The following is a 17,055-nucleotide window of genomic DNA, read 5'->3' as shown; positions in this document are numbered from 1 at the left end:
TCTATCGTCGCTTCAACTGCGTTCCTCTACTGCCCAAGTACTTGTTCCAACCTTGTACAACAGCGATTTGGCCAAGAAAGCACCCAAAATGGGTTTTCCAAGCTTTTGAGATGAAACTAGGTGAATGAATAAAATTTCGTTTGAAATGTGATATTTAAACTCAAGCCAAAGTAACGTTTTGACCAAAATTTTGGTGAAACGAAATATTGGCTGTTAAATTTTGCAGAAACCTCTTAATTTCAGTAGGTATCGTGAAATTTCACGGAAATCTTGACTCAGTGCATTATGATCTTGATCAAAATTGTATTGTTGTCATTGCATTATTAGTGTAAGAGCGATGTTAGGGTTGGAAGTCTCCCTTGGATTTTGAGTGCCCATAAAACTTGTGCATTGAGTTTAAATGATTATCTTATTATTGGAATGTAGGCTGGATGGTATGATTCTCAGCCTTAAATACCTACAATTCAATTCAAAAGTAAGGCTTAGTGGATTTAACACTTGGAGAGTTAGGTATTGGCTGTGATCTATGAATGACTCAAGGCTGCTGGACATGGCAACCATTTGAAGTTCATGAATCAGGATGTTGGTGCAGAAGTAGTCAGCTGTGACGTGGTTGAACATCTATTAAAGCATTCTGATTGCCAGCTTCAAATGGTTGCTGATTTTTGGTTTTGTACGATGATATGAAAGAATATTTTTTTTTGCATTTATCTTACTGTATTATGTAGGTTCAATAATGAGTTAATGTTTTTTTTTTTGGATGAATAAATAATTCATTACCAAGAAGAAGAATATACAAGGGGAAAAAGGGGGAAGGGAGGCTTAAGCCAACATGGAAAAGCCTACCCAAGGGGAGCCAAAATAGCACAATCATAAGATAATCAAAACCAAAAGCAACAACCTCAAAAACAACACAGAAAAAGCTGGGGGCGGGGGGGGCCAGCACCCTCAGCTGGGATGGATGATATCAACTTGAAGATTCCTAGAGGATATGATGTGGGAGTTCTTTGGGGATCTAGGGATAGGGCGGGAGGGAAGGCGAAGTAGGGATTGGGCTTTGGAAGTAATATCGAAGTAGATAGCTTTCCAAATTTGGTCCGAAGAGTGGGATTTGGGGGTCCATCTACGGATGTTACGTTCCATCCAGAGGTGGTTTATAGTAGCACAAAAAGCCAGTTTGCCAATGGAGTCACAAATGGAAGGACCTGAGAAGGTCATGTTCAACCAAATCCATAAGAGGCCTTCTGGAAGGCTAGCAATGGGAGAGGACAATCTTCCAGACATGGGAGGGGAAGGGGCAAGAGAAGAAGAGGTGTGGGATATCCTCGATCCCAAAGGAGCAGAGGCAGCATGAAGGGTTGACATGAATGTGGCGGTATAAAAGGAAGAAGGCAGTTGGACAAACATCGCCATAAGGTGAAACTATGGCCAGGAATATGACCCTTAAACCAGACAACCTTATACCAGGGAACCCTAGGGGAAGGATCATGAACATAGGACCAAGCAGAGGTGGAGGAGAAAATCCCATTAGAAGAGGGGGTCTAGGTGCATACAACAGTGGCAGGGCATATTTACATATTCATTATATGGTAAAGCAATTTAAATAGAAGATTTAGCATAGTTCTCTCTTTTCTTAAATAAGATTTGTATTTCTTGCCGTCTCTTTTTGGGTGGTAACAATAAGGGTTGGCAATAACAACAGTGGCAGGGCCAAGCCCTGCAATTTACCTAGATCCGCCAGAGTGGCAGTTTTCATAGCACACATATTTGATGGACTGGTAATCACATTCTACATCATTTGTCTGTCAAGGTTCACGCGAACAGATTTGGCACATGGTGGAATCCAGTTAAAAATTATTACTGGAAAGTCAAGACTGTTGGAAAGCAGTTGAATGGCTCAGGAGACACCAGGGAAGTCGATGCATAACTAGCCACATGATGGAGATTGCCTCAAAAGGTTCCCTAACTATCAAATCTATTTAGCACAAGAGATCTCCGTGGAGCACATCAAGCTGGCCATTTGGCTAGGCTTTAGCAACATGGCATACGTATACTTTTCCCTGAAAAGAGGGAGAAAATATGAAAAATGTTTGAGAACTAATTTGTGTCACTTTGACACTTCAAAATAGGGCTTGAACCAGTATTAAGCACTAAATTTTAAGTACAAAATGCTGTATTAATTTGATCTGTTTCCATGCCTAACCAATATGGGAATTAATTATTTAGTAATCTTCAGAGTGGCCTGATTAAACTTACAATCCTCTAAAACAGACTGGTGATGTATTGTCAACTCTTAGTAAAGAACATTTTTTTGAAGATGCCATAGCACCAGCTCCTGAAGCTTAATGCACAAGGATAGTTCCTTATCGGACCAATCACTGAACGAGGTGCTGATTTATGGATTAGAAAAATCACAAGGCCGCATTGTCCAATTGTTGGACTAGAGATTTTTATTTTTGGTTCGTTTTCCCAAGTTATTAGTGTCAATATGCTATTTCTAGTGAACGTGGAACTCCATATAGTATGTCATGGATTACTATATCTAGACAAATCCTATTTTAGTTGAGTCATGCTTCAATATTAAGCAATCAAAATGCATTTATTATTTTTAGTAGGCTGAAGAACAGTGCAGCTTTGCTTTTTTTTTTCCTTTTAGGTTAGTCTCGGTTTGGATGGTTGTAGGAGTCATGTGAAATATCGTTGACCACATTATTTGTATAATGGGGAATTTTTATTTCTTCTGTGAGTTATTGTGAGAATCTGAGTATACTAGAAATTTTTATTTCAAAGCTTAAAAATGTAGGTAGTCATTGACGTGAAGTGCTGGATATATTTTTGATGAGATAATTAAAGTGAAGTCTCTCACATCTGTCTGTGAGAATATCGGGCAACTGTATTACCAGTGGTTTTTTTTTTTTTTTGAAGAATTTGGACTGGTTCATTAGCTATTGAGTTCTACTAGAATTTTAGCTGGTTGGTTCAACTTGATGATATATTTGAGGTGCTGCACTTTTGTGCATGTAATGCCTATTTTCTGCGCTGAGAAATCCTGAGACGATTTACATGGCTGTATTGAGCTGTGAGTACATACAGATGATTAATATGGCTGTGCAGAGCGCTGAGAAATCCTTAGACGATTTACATGGCTGTGTTGAGCCGTGAGTACATATAGATGATTAATATGGCTGTACAGAGCCATGAGTATATGCCTTTTGGGCACTGTAGCAGCCAAGCTACCGTGATGGAGTCTATTTCAAGGAGATACATAGATTGGGGAACTCTGGCTTCGTTTTTTCTGATATATCAAAATGACCACATGGTAGTGGCGAGCCTTGGTGCAACGGTTAAGTTGCACTATTGCAACCTCTTGGTTGTCGGTTGAAACTTGGAAACAGCCTCTCCTACGACGTAGGGGATAAGGCTCCGTACATTTACCCCTCCCAGAACCTGTAATAGTGGGAGCCTTGTGCTTTGGGATGCTCTCATCGGAAGGACCACACGATGAGTATCAATGAGAAGATAGTTATTTTGTAAGGAACTGATTATATTCCCGTAGCCTGTTCTTTCTGTGAAAGTAGTACTGCAAGTGCATGGGGGTGGAATTGGCGACATTTTGAGAGACATGAAGCATTCACACTGGTTGAAGTTTCGTTTCATTTGCTAAAAGGTGCAATCTATGTGCTTCTACATGCGTAGAGGATTTCTTCTTCTTTTTTGATAAATAACGTGCGGAGAGGTGTTGAATATAATGTATCAGACGGTCATATCTTATGTGTCTCAAGTCTCAACATGCACTGTATTATATGTTACTGCATGCTGCAGGGAAGGGTTTGATATCTTTTCTCTGTTGGGTCTCCCTTTGGCTCAGTACTTTATTTTTACCCTGGTTGATCATGTCTCGGATGTGGCACAATCATGCTGTAGGAAGGCACTGGAGGCTTTGCATGTGGTTTGTTTGTTTAAATGAAATTGCCAAGTTGATAGTCTAGTATTTTTGAAAGGTGAGAAGTATTCAAGTAATCTTTGGGAGGACTTTATGAAAGATGGGTATGCTGCTTTGGTATGGTAGGTCATTTTATTGAAAAGCAGATGTTTATGGTTAGTAGTCTACCAAACACTTTTTAATCTTGTCAAAATTTTGAGGTTAATTTTGGTGAAATTATTTGCAATTGCTCATATTTGTGTCTTCACAATTTGGGGATGATTAGTTATGATGCAGTCAATGTTCAAAACGTTAGGCTTATCCATGATAAAATTCTTGAGAATTTGAAGCAAGCAAGTGAAATATAAATCAGTAGCAGAATAGGTTAAAAATGAATGGAAGTAAGTCATTGTCCAGTCCATGATTCACCAAGGAACAGGCTCATTGTTGTCTCCATCATTCCCTCCCCCCCTTGATGTCCCCCCTTTGTTTTTTCTTTTGGTAAGCTGCCCCTTGTTGTAGGGTTTTTCTCCCTTTTGCTGCCTCCTCCCCTTGAGGGTTTGCCCCTTATTGGCCCCCTCCCTCATTTGTATTTTTATTTTTTCCTCTTGGTAATGAATTCATTTATTCATTCCACCCCCCAACACCCCAAAAAAAAAGAGTAATCCTTTTTCGGCTTTCTCAAGGGTTGAAGAACTCCAGAAACAGAGATATTTCTGAATTAGTGCATGGCTGACCACCCCCCTTTTCTTAAGCTGAAAGAGTTCTACAGCTTAATGTCAAGTTGGGAAGTACTCCAAGATAAATCTGTACTCAACAGCAAGATTGATCTGGGATGGCATGTATCTGTTTTCGTTGTTAACAATGAGAAGAAAATGTAGTTTGGCAACAGACTAGAGTTAAGGAGGATGCCTAATGCCTCCCTTTAAATGGGGGAAATGATATACTGCACTTTGGTATTCTGAGGGTGTCTTGATGGACTTCCATAATTATGTATATCTTTTTTATGATTGGAGGAGCTGTTATGCAATCAATTTCACGTTGATGAATCAATTTCCAATTAGTGTAGTCATGTTGTCTGGTTAAAGGGCTTAACCTAGTTCTCTGGCTATTGAGTTCTAAAGTTAATGTGCTCTTTAAGTAATGGCAGTTTATTGTCTAATAAGTTATATTTCTATTTGATGTATTCTGGGGATAACTGATCTGATAGAGTTTCTATATCCGTGGAAATCTTGCCCATTGATAAGTTTCTATATTCTTATAAATCTTGCCCATACTATCTCAAGTTAAGTGGTGCCAGAAAATTCGACTGATTTTGGAATTAAACTGTTTTTATTTTTATGAGGGCATTGATTTCTATCTTCCTCTTAGTTCCTGTGTCTGAATATTTGTGCAGAAGTAAGGTGTTCCTTCTGTGGTAATTTCCATGCTAGCTTTTCTTCTCGTTTTCCTGGTCTTTCATAGTACTTTTACTTTAAAAAAAAAAAAAAAAAAAAAATCTATGAATGATATATTTTAATTATATTTCTTTTCATTTTGATTTTCCTTTAGAGCGCCAAGTCTTCTTAGAGCTGAAATTTTCTAATGTGTTTGTCTTATAGTTATGTGCTTTTGTTACAATCTGACATATGTCAGCTCTCTCTCTCTCTCTCCCCCAATGAATAACAAATATTTTCTGGAAATAAAAAAAATGCAACGGTTTGTTAGATGGGTTTGTTTCTTTGTTACAATGTGGGAGATCTCCTATGAAGTTTTCTCAAGCCTCTTCTTTTCATTCTAGAATTGTTTTGGATCTCATAAAGAATTCCCAGAAGTGTGAACAATTCAGTTGGATTTATTCATTTTACATAGTCTTGTATTATCCATTCTCCACATAATGCATTTGAAGACAAACTTTCAATATAAAGCGCTTTCTTGGTTCTCAGAAATTTAGCTACAAGAAAGTCGGAGTTTCATTCCTTGTTCTCTATTATGGGTTGGTGCAACATTGTAGTATATACTGTTTTGGTTTTCGATGTTCGTTTTTTTGGTTTCCTGATCCAGGTGTGGCATGCTGCACTCCAATCCGGGGATCAAATTCTTGGGTTTCTTAGATTCGCTATCTGAATGCATGTTCACACCCCTTCCGATATTGGGTTCTTGCTTTTGTGATGCATCAAGTATTCATTTTTCCTTCTTAATATTGGCTTTTGTCGTGATATATGAGATATATATTGGTTGAGTTTGCCCATGCTTTGACTGTATCTGTGCATCAAACAGATTCTAGTAAGATGAATGCGTTTGAAGCTGCTGCAGATTTTGTGAACCCATTTCGACTCATCAACAAGTCATCAAGCTTACTGCTATGGCACCATATGTTTTCTGTTTCTCATGATTCTTGAACCATGGGATCTTAAATCTGAAGCTATGTTTGCACGCTTGTGCGTAGCTAGAAGTGTCAAGTACATTTATTAACTAGACAAAGTTTCATCCTGATATTCCATGGTTAATGGTCTATTCTACCTATAGAGCCGCTTGATACTTTTGGGGGCATTAATAACCTTGAACTCATAAACTGGATGAGTTTCTCTTTAACAGTTCATTTTTCACCCTTCTTAGGCTGCTTGCTAGTAGCCTACTTGAGCCTTGTTTCTTTTCATCATCAGGTTATAAATTGGTATGAAGCTCATTGCAAAGATGTGGAATCATTTGCTTACGTCTTATACTGCAGAACAAATCTGAGTACCAGTTATTAGCTATTGAGTTATATTAGTAGTCTTTAAAAAGTTTTGCATTTACCTTGGAAATAAGAGCAAGTCTTTAGAAAGTGCATGTGGAAGTGACTTCTTTTCTTTTCCCAAAACTTGACCCCTTTTTTTTTTTATTCAATTAGTATTAGTTTACGTCACAACTTTTTTCTACATAATTTCATTATAGTTTGGCTGCTTGTGTGTGAATAGGTCTCTTGCTGCATGGTGGTGCTTGCACGGGAATTTAGGTTTCAAAATGAATTTCTTGGTGCCTTATTGTGCAGAATGAAAGATCATGCTGGATAAGAAGGTAAATGCTCACTTTCCTCTTTTGTTAACCCAATTATCAGAAATTCTGTGAAGGTGTGTATATTATCTATGTTGTTTCTATGCCAGTAAAGTCAAAACTACTCTTCTAAATATTTTCAATTGGGTATCATTGTTGTTATTTCTCTTTTGGGTGTATGTTGATAACTTCTGAATTAATATCTCAGGAATAATGTTATACCACATCTATTATTCTTTGTAGTGCCACTTCCCATTGACATTCGCAACATCATTTTTCTTGTAATGTTTTGGCATACATCAGCTCTTTAAATTATTTTTTGAGTGGACAATACTGAAGTAGAGATTTTTGAGATTGACTGGTTTACGTGTTCTTTTTCATGCTCTTTGAAGGTAGAAATATATTTATCTCCATTCTGTCATTTGACAATTATGAATTTCAAGACTGCAAGAAAATTCCTGTCACACATGGCGATTTAAATTGCTATAAAATGTTAATTAGTGGTTTCATTGATAATTTAGGATAATCTATAGTTTGTTTCACGCACACCAATACTGAAGCAGGTTTTGTTGAGATTGACTGGTTTACGTGTTCTTTTCATGCTATTTGGAAGTAGATATATATTTTTCTCCATTCTTTCATTTGACAATTATGAATTTCAAGACTGCAAGAAAATTCCTGTCACACATGGCGATTTTTATTGCTATGACATGTTACATAAGTGGTTTCATTTTATCAGTTCACATCAAATCTATGCACACCAAATCTAGTGATCTTTTGTGCAGAAAATGTCTTGTGCTCATTTACCACATATCACTGGAAGAAGCTCAAATTCTTGTTAATTGTGGGCATTCAGTTGAATGGGAATCAAGTGTCATGTTTGTCCACAGTTCATCATACCACTTCTACTTCTTTAATGCAGTTGCAGTCTGCAGAAAGTTACACAGAGATGTCTTTGGGGTCAATATAAAAAATTCAAATTGAATCTGAAACTATTAAGGCTCTGACACTGAATACTTCGGGCTAAAACCGCATAAATGAAAATTCTCAAGTAATATCAGTAAATAAAATAGGACTTCACTTGAAAATTCTCTATTTACATTTTTTTTTTTTGTGAAGCAGACTTCAGCCTAAGGAGAAGAATTTACCCCAACTTAGTAGCTCTTGCTGGTGTGTCATAGTTCTGCTGCTGTGGCTGGCTTAGTTGGAGATGAACAGGTGCGTGCAAGTCTTCTCCAATTCCAAAACCATGTGGAATAACTGAGTTTTTGTTTGCTCCATTTGCATCCCTTGATCCATAAACCTAATACCCAAATTTTATGGTTAGGTTGAACTTAGATTTAATTCTCAAAGTCTGCAATGGGTCAAGGTTAAAAGAAGCTACATGAATCAAGTAGTAAGCATAAAACGGTCCTACAGATACTTGAAGTTCTATCAGTGGTCAAAACCAATACCTTCTTATGTAGTTCCAGGTTTTCTTGACAAACGAGGTTTACCTTCTTATACAGTTCCATATTTTCTTGATGGATGAGGTTCCCCTGCAATAAAACTCAATGTGGTTAGCTACGGGTCTTAAAATTTCTATTAAAACCATGAAAATATGAAAGAAGAATTAGCAGTTGCTTTTGGATAGACCTTTTGGTTTAATTCTTGTATTTCATCAGTGAGCATTTTGTCCTGTAGAAGTAAAATACCTCATTAACTTTCATGCATGTGCTATACATGTGGGGTATTACAAATATAAGCATTGTATGAGGATTACAAGTTTCATACCTTCTTCATACGAACACCACGCAGACTCATCTCCAATCGATTTTCCAGATTCTGAAGCTCTTTTACACTTAAACCAGACAACTCTTCTCCCATCAGTTGCCTACGATTATCACAATAGAATATCATAGACAACTTCTACCTCCAACTATCTCTTTTCTCTCTCACTTTCTTTTTTCCTCCATTTGATGGATAAAAGTGTTATTTGTAATAGGGGTAACACAAGATTGAACAAACAGGAAAGACGGTTCCCAGTACGAAATCAGTAAAACTATATACTTTGATGCGCAAATAATTGCATTCGTTACTGTCTTGATGACTAATCTGCCTCTAATTTCTTTTTTATCTTTTTAATGTTATGGCTATTGTGATTTAGGTGAATTTTCTCCTTTAACTCTCACTTTTTTTTTTTTCCCTATTGCAAGAAGGTCCAAGCTCCAGAAGGGCACATGGGGCCTTGTAAGTTAGGTTGATCAGCATAGGAAAATTAGATATGAAAAGAAAAAGGTCCTCAAAAACAGATCTCATTACCACTTTATTGTGGAAGTTCTTCCCTGGACTCAACAAAGATGGATGACCCTTTTTCATGGAGCTTGGCAATCTGGTCAATTACTTTATCATCAAACTGCAAAAACCGCCAAAGTTTTGTTAATGTGTACATTGACACTGCCCTTCCCTAACAGTTCAAGCTTTTAGGTGAAACGGTGGTGATATGGTATTAGAGGAGGGAGGTCGATTGTATGACTTCAGGGAAGTGCAAAACGGGTAAGGGCTGACACTTCGTCTCCCTCGGCGCTGCGTGAAGAAAAGGATGCTGCGTGTACTCCACATGCAAGGACAATGGGATCTTGGCCAGCATGGGCAAGGGAGTGTTAATGCATACATTTTCCCACCCCTTCACTAACAGTTCGAGCTTTTAGGCAAAACAATTGTGAACATGGTATTAGAGTAGGGAGGTCGAGTGTTCAACTCTTGAGAAGTGCAAAAATCGGGTAAGGGCCATCCCTTCTTTTCCCTAGGCGCTGCATGAAGAAAAAGATGCCACGTGTGCTCCACGTGCAAGGGCATGAGATCTTGGTTTGCATGCGCGGGAGAGTGTTAATGTATATATTGGCACTGCTGTTCCCTAACAGTTCAAGCTTTTAGGTGAAATGGTAGTGAACATGGTATCAGAGTAGGGGGGTCAAGTGCTCAACTCCTGGGAAGTGCAAAACAGGTAAGGGTCGATACTTCTTCTCCCATGGTGCCACATGAAGAAAAAGATGCTGCGTGTGCTCCACATGCAAGGACAATGGGATTATGGCTTGCACACGTTGGGGAGTGTTGATGTATACATTTTTGCTACCCTTTCCCTAACAGTTCGAAATTTTGGGTGATATGGTAGCGAAAAAGTTCCGAGGTGAAACTATGACTTGCTGAAATGTTAGACATTGTGCCAAATCTCAAGTATGATGGGACAATGGAGGGGGAAATGATTGATTCTCCATGTCATTATTTTGTAAAAAAAAACATGGTCACCATTTGAGAGCGTATTGATTATCAAATAATCAGCAATGTATCTTTCTTTGTGAGCTGACCAAAGGAAGATAGGCACCTTAGATGGGTTGTGGGCCCCCTATTGAATCTGGCAAGAAGTACTATGCTTTCAAAGAAGGTTGTTAAGGCATCACCTGGGAGTCTAGGCGGCTCAGCCTAGACTGGCGCCTTGGTTTTACCATTCTCCATTGCTTTGGGTTGCCTTACTCCTTGACAACTATGTCAAAACTATGCTTCCAAACATAGTTGTCATGTCGTCATGGTGACCCAAAGCGGTGGAGGGGTGGCTAATTGACTTGGTGGTGAACCGTCCACGATGGCGTTGCCATGGCGATCAAATCGCTTATTTTCTATTTCCCTTATTTTTTAAAGTTATTTTGTATGTTGTAATATATACCTTATGACATAAAAAACCAATCAACATTAAGCAACATCAAGTCATAAAACTCAACATAGTCACACTCACATCAAGCCAAAAAACTTAACATGACTTATTGAAATTTAGAGAAATGCTTTTCTTCTATAATAAGTTTTGTTGGTCACATGATTTTATTTTTCGATGAAACTTTTTATATTAGGTATAACACAAAACTAGCTTTCCAACAAGTCTAAGATCACTTAAACATGAGTTGTTATGACAAAGTTATGTTTCGGTCAAGCTTATTTTAAAGTGTGCGAATGCTGCTAAATTGCCTGAATGGAAATAATTTTATTGACATCAAAACAAAAGATTATTTCGCCGAACTTTTGATTTTTAGCAATGTTCACCATGATAAGATTTATAAAACTTTCAGAATTGAGAAAAAAATTTAGCATTCAAAAGTTGAAAATCGCCCTACAACTAAAAATCCAATTTTTGTTCTTGGACCGAGGGGTTGACTTTTTATCATTTTGGAATTTGATTTTTAAACTATTTTTATTGGATTCAAATAGGGGGTATTTGCTTATTTATGAATAATATCTTAGGTAAATGAAATTAAAAAAAATAAAATTATTTATTTGGCATAAATAAGCACAAAAAAATAAGGCAGCATACAGTGAAACAAGGCGATAGTCGCCTAGGCCCCAGGCAAACTGCTTGGACGCCTTGACAACTATGCTTTCAAATAACACCATAGATGTTTTTCCTATTTGTTTTTGTATCTCAGATTTTTTACTCTTATCTGACTTGATCAAGCCTTGAATCTTTGACCTCTAGGTTGTAGACATGAGCAACATATCATTGAGGCAAACCAAAGGTATTTGCTAAGTGCCAACGCCTTGATTGGTGTCGCCTTGGTTGCTTTGTCGCCTTGATAACTATGGTGTTCGCACTTAGCAAATAGGAGTTGTTTCTGTAGTAAGGATGAAACAGTTCTCCTTTTTCTAGATTGTATTTGTATGAGACTTGGGGTGAGAATATTATTTGGGAATGTTTGGACCAAGGTTTAAGATCTTGATCTCGCCCCTAGTCTTGCTAAACCAAAAAAAAAAAAGAGATCTGGCTAGATCTCGCCAAGATCTTGTATTTTTTCCCGGTCGACTCGACGATTGGTCTCGGTGGCCATATGGTCTTTGTAGCCCTAAAACTTGCCATTTATTCTATTTTAAGCGGTCTAAATACAGTGGAAATGTCAGTTTTTTAAAAATCAAACCCAAAATGGTACTTTGACTTTGTATCTTATGTTAGTAGTCTCAGACCCTTCACCCTACTGTCCCTAGGCTATTCGAAAATAAAACCAAACAACTATTAACAATGTTTTTATGAAAAAAAAAAAAAGGGTTGAGTAGTTGTTTTTACCTAAAACTATTCTTGAGAAGAGAAGGATCTCCAAATGTTGATGATGAAGTGATAATCTCCAATCTCCAAGTGTTGAATTTGTTAATCTACACCCTAGAGAATAACTTGGCAAGAAAAACTACCAAAAGCTCACCTTTTCTCTACAACAGGGCAAGCTAGGCGAGAGATGTCGAGTTATGTCGAGTTGAGGGTTGGAATTATGTATATACCCCATGTAATTTGGTGTCTAGTCGAGTGGAGACCGAGATATTGTACATTTTATATATCACCTCCCATCTCGTCACACTCCGAGTTCTTAAACCATGGTTTGGACTATATTGGTCATGACCATGGAATGTCAACGTATGTATTTTGCATTGGCTGAGAAGACCTTTTGGTGTAAAAAAGGTACGATGCAGTGAAATATGTACCCATATGCTATGATATAGGGCTTAGGGAATGAAAGGAACAGGAGTATCTTTGAAGACTACTCATGATCTGTCCTCAGAATTTTTCTGATACTGGCTTTTATACTGATCGATAGGGCTCTTGCTACTAAAGATTTCATTGTAGTTCTAGACTTGTAGGGAATATTTTTCTTCCAGCTGGTTTTCCTTATTACAAGATTAAATTTTGTAAAGGAGTACATGTTTTGAAATACTAAGTTTTGTCTAACATTTTTTGGGTGTTCTGTTGCAATGGTTCAGGTATGCCTGTTAATCTTCACATTTTTCTTAATTAATGAATGAATTTTTGTTTTGTTGCTGATTAAAAAAAAAAAAAAAAAAAAAAAGATGACCTTCCCAACACCTATTAAAGTCCCTCTGGTTCCTGTTAACCAAAACAGTAACTTGTTACAGATCTTATTTCTTCTACAGTCATCCTGTCCCTTTTCTTTCCCTTCAAACCCTAATTTCTGTTTATGGTTTTCACATGTTCTATTTATTATGCATCAATATTCCCCTCATAATCATATATCATGCATCCAAACTGCACTATCAACTTGGCTTGTATCTTAAGGCCTCTGCGTCAAGGGCTCTCATGATGTGCCTTTTGTCCTTAGGTTTTTTTTTTTTTTTGGGGGGGGGGTTGTGGGGTTGCAACTTTTGTTCCTCATTTATGAAATGCTTTACCGGTGTATTTATAATTTAAAATCAATTGCAGACAAGGACATAGCTATCCCTTTTAGCCTAAGACTACTTGTCACTTACCACATCAGCTGTTCTTCCTTTGTCACCAGGTTATCCTCATCTCCTGCCACCCCTTACTTCTCCTATGACCTTGTGGTAGACTGCAAGCAATAGGAAATCTCCACCCCTTACTTTTCCTATGACCTTTGGACCTACTCCTACAGTCACATGGAGATAAAATTGGGTCATTACAACCTCCATCAATTGTCAACTTGGCAGACTGGGAGGGAAAGCTCCACTTTCAGTAGCTTTGATTATTTTCCAATCAAAATCTGACATTCGGTTGTTGTCATCCACTACATATTCATTTAATCTCTTGTAAGATCTGTTCGAGGAATAATGTTAAGGATTTACTTTCTCCTGTCTTGTATAAGTCAAAGCCAATAGTACATTCCCAGTTCTACCAACTGTATTTTGCATTTTAATGTGAAGGCCTCGGTGGAAGACATTTTATTCCATCATTGGAAGCAGAAAAGCAACAGATCCCCTCGAAGTCTTTTAAAAGTCTCATAAGGCCTGGTATTCAAGCAATTAGTAACCCATTATGAAACAATCCCCACTCCCCCCCCCCCCCCCCCCCCCGGGGATCAATTTGGCCAGATTGGTACACCAAGCATTTCTTTGGGACCAATGTCCTCTTTGCCATTCCATCTCATCCCCTTTAATTGTCAGCTTGCTGGGGAAGGAGGTTCTCTACCAGACACGAAGTACTCCTTCAGGTCCGGAAGGATAGCTCACATTTATAAATTATAATGATACAATCTACCAGCCTGCACTAATAGCAATTATTGTAACTCTAATTTTCTGACTGAACTACTGTTGAAGTTTCTTCCCTTTTTACTTGCTCACCAGGACCAAGATGAAGATAGCAGTAGATGTCATTAACTCTCCACCACTATACCTTGTTCCTATGAGTTTTGGTTTGTTCATTGATTCACTGTCGAATCAATGGTGGGAGTGTGTGACATTGTTAGAACTTGAAAGAGCACCCTTATTTCATCCTGCATGACTGGAACTGGATCAATTACCACTGTGGTAGGCCTTGTTTGGAGCTACTCCTATTTCTGGTCTCTTTTGCATGATTAGGATCCAGAGAATTCAAATTCAAATTGTACCTGTGGTTTTCTTGCAAGTCTTGCAATTGTTGCCTCAAGCTAGCAGCCTCCCTTTGCCAAAACTAACAAGCACAGAAACATAGTTTGAGTTAGTGCAATATGGGCTGTTAAAGTTCTGGTCTCACATTGTTTACATAGGAAGGTAAAGCAGTAATTATTTCCATTTACATCTCTATTCAGAAATTATGAGAGGTTTTACATAGGAAGGTAAAGCAGTAATTATTTCCATTTACATCTCTATTCAGAAATTATGAGAGGTTTAAATAAAAGCTCTAATAAGATGCATTCTTTTTAATTGGTAATAAATTAATAATGATCATAAGTAGAGAATCTCTGTCTTGCAAACTCAAACAATTGTGAGTAATATTTTAGGACAATAAAGTGTAACTCAGACATGGGAACTTAATTTATTGTTTGTTTTGTATATTTCCCTTTATTTTGGATTACGCAACTTCTTTACACTCATCATTGAGAGCATGTTTTGGTTGAGCTGTTGTGACAGGAGATGGTGGCTCTTAATATTATATTCAAGGGCTGATTTTGAAGGCTCAGAATATAGTAAATGATCCAAAGAGAACTAGCAACTGACAGTCCACTGATGGAGAAAATCTGCAGAACATAATCAATAATTTTCTTGTGAGGTATAGAACAGCACATGAAGCAGTCGGGGAATGTGGATGTTGTCGTTTACCGCTAATTCCGTAACATAGCCTGCGATGATTTGGCATTTCCTGAGTTGTGCTTGATTTGGAGGCAACTAGATCTGTGGGAAGATTGAAGGACATTGGAAGATTTCCTGTGCTATATCAAGAACTAGAAACTTGTGGAATTGTACAGTGCTTTTGGGCTGCATGTCTTACCATGAGCCATATGTTTGTATGCTTGGTAGAAAATCTGGTTGGTCTTTAGTTTTTGTAGTTGGTACAACTGAGGAGTTGTTATAAGGGGCCCGAGTTCCTCACTGTAGATCTTGGATACCAGTAGATGGATTAGTGCCCTGTAGCATGCTTTGAAGGCTTGGGATGCTACCATGCAGTTTCTTGGTTGTTATTGAACTTTTGATGAAGCTCTTTGATATGTAAAAAGGCTCCAAATGTTATTTCAAAGTTCAGAATCATGAATTGTTTTAAGGATTCAGACTTCATTGGGATGGGTTCTCCAAATCTGTTGGCAGAAATTTTTAGACATTTGGCAGATTGGCTGGCCATGACTAGTTTCTGTGACTGAAACTTATCTAGAATGGATTTTCATTTCAAAATTTGGCTCATATAGAAAGCAAGTATGTTTCCATCTCTGTGGGCGTGAAATGGTGGTGCTTTGGCAAATTGCATGGTCAATATTTTTCTTGTAGAGGGCAGTAACGAAAGGAGGAGGTAAATGTATGAAATTTTCACATTTTTCTTTTTCCTTGTATTCTTTTGCCTCTTTATTATCTTGTTATATCTATTGGCTAGCTGCTTGTTTCTTTGTGAATATTTATCATGACAAGAAATTTTCAACCTGGATCTTTTGATTACTGCATAACACATTTATCGTAAGAATTCTTTCCAACATGCATGTTTACTATGGAAATTCTGTAGCAGCAAACAATTGCTAGAATTGTTTTAATATGTAAATAGGCAATACAATAACAACAAACTCAACCTTATACCAACTTAATAGGTGGAGGGAAACTCAGCCTTCATTGAAAAGACGAGAGATGAGAGTAAGAGGAAAGAGACAGCCCAACAAGTTAGGAGAATCTCAGCTTAATGGGTTGGCTGCATGGATTCTTGCCCTCCAATAGGCTATATCCAAGGTCATACTTGGGACAAGACCAAGACTATGCATGTCATTCTTCACCACTTCGCATATGGTTATTTTAGGCATACCCCCAACTAAAATAGGCCATACACTATTGCTAATTTATTTTGTTAATTGTTGGACCTTGACTTATGAGAAGGTATTGGTGCATTGATTACTTAAACTCTACTGCTAGTTCCTTATTCATTGCTGTAGGGAATGCAAATAGCATGGATTGGATATATCAGCTTGTTCTTGAGACCTTGTTGCTGAAATAAAGAGAAGAAATGCATACCAAAAAAAAAAAAAAAAAAAGTGTGCAACGATAAAATCCTGAAATTGACAGAGAACTGTCTAGGATCAAAGCTTATGCCAAAAAAGCATGAAAAAGATGAGTGGGAGGTGATGTAGATTTGCACCCATGGAGCTATCCATACCCATCTGGGTATCCAGCGTGGATCCATATTGAGTCCTTGGTCTAGTAGGATTTTAGAAATTTACTTTATTTAGGAAGATTGGCTTTTATTTGATTTTATTCACTTTATTTTAGCAAGTTGGGTTCACATATAATTTAGAGTCTTAGTAGTGTCGGTTTGCTTAGTTATGGTAGTTTCCTTATTTCAGTTGGTTTCTAATTATACCTTTTATTTTCCCTATATATTGGTTGTAACCGGTGGACAAAATTAGAGATTGAAAAAGATGAATTGAGTGTGAGTATTTGAGAGCCTGCGGGCGTGTGTGCGTGATTCTTTTCCCCTCCCCCTTCTTAGTGCGAGTTTTCCCTTCCCCTGCAACTCTGAGACTCTATCTCAGGGAATTCTTCCCCACCCCTACCGGTTCTCCATCAATTGGTATCAGAGCCGAAGGATCCTCCTTCGTTCTCTTCCTTTTTCCCATTCTCTGTTTTCGGCTCTACCGTGACAGAGAACAGCCAAAGAAAAAAAAAAAATCTTCATACTCATCGTC

At 37.7% G+C, this 17,055-nt stretch overlaps 1 protein-coding gene and 2 long non-coding RNA genes across 8 annotated transcripts in view; 2 read left to right on the top strand and 1 right to left on the bottom strand.

Moving 5' to 3' along the window:
- The window catches only part of LOC122067185, a 48,447-nt gene that overhangs the window by 14,721 nt on the left and 16,671 nt on the right, over positions 1 to 17,055 (top strand). For 4 of the 6 annotated variants that reach the window (XR_006136611.1, XR_006136610.1, XR_006136608.1 and 1 more), the window contains exons 3-5: positions 6,862 to 6,961; positions 8,060 to 8,155; positions 14,810 to 15,680. This is a non-coding gene — a long non-coding RNA (uncharacterized LOC122067185). Of the gene's footprint in view, positions 1 to 6,861; positions 6,962 to 8,059; positions 8,156 to 14,809; positions 15,687 to 17,055 lie in introns of all 6 variants that reach the window. The other 2 variants (XR_006136612.1, XR_006136609.1) reach the window with 1 other exon arrangement.
- The window catches only part of LOC122067184 (MADS-box transcription factor 27-like), a 21,052-nt gene continuing 11,613 nt past the window's right edge, over positions 7,617 to 17,055 (bottom strand). The window contains exons 2-7 of the mRNA XM_042631026.1: positions 14,308 to 14,369; positions 8,711 to 8,810; positions 8,573 to 8,614; positions 8,392 to 8,475; positions 8,086 to 8,240; positions 7,617 to 7,866 (exon numbers count right to left, since the gene is read on the bottom strand). Coding sequence (XP_042486960.1) covers positions 7,851 to 7,866; positions 8,086 to 8,240; positions 8,392 to 8,475; positions 8,573 to 8,614; positions 8,711 to 8,810; positions 14,308 to 14,369 — 459 coding nt within the window. The 3' untranslated portion in view covers positions 7,617 to 7,850. The remainder of the gene's footprint in view (positions 7,867 to 8,085; positions 8,241 to 8,391; positions 8,476 to 8,572; positions 8,615 to 8,710; positions 8,811 to 14,307; positions 14,370 to 17,055) is intronic.
- LOC122067186 overlaps positions 15,693 to 17,055 on the top strand; it is a 6,294-nt gene continuing 4,931 nt past the window's right edge. Inside the window, exon 1 of the long non-coding RNA XR_006136614.1 lies at positions 15,693 to 16,491. This is a non-coding gene — a long non-coding RNA (uncharacterized LOC122067186). The remainder of the gene's footprint in view (positions 16,492 to 17,055) is intronic.

This window comes from Macadamia integrifolia, unplaced genomic scaffold, assembly GCF_013358625.1.
Source record: "Macadamia integrifolia cultivar HAES 741 unplaced genomic scaffold, SCU_Mint_v3 scaffold275, whole genome shotgun sequence".
Lineage (NCBI taxonomy): Eukaryota > Viridiplantae > Streptophyta > Magnoliopsida > Proteales > Proteaceae > Macadamia > Macadamia integrifolia.
This window is presented reverse-complemented; position numbering and strand designations above follow the sequence as displayed.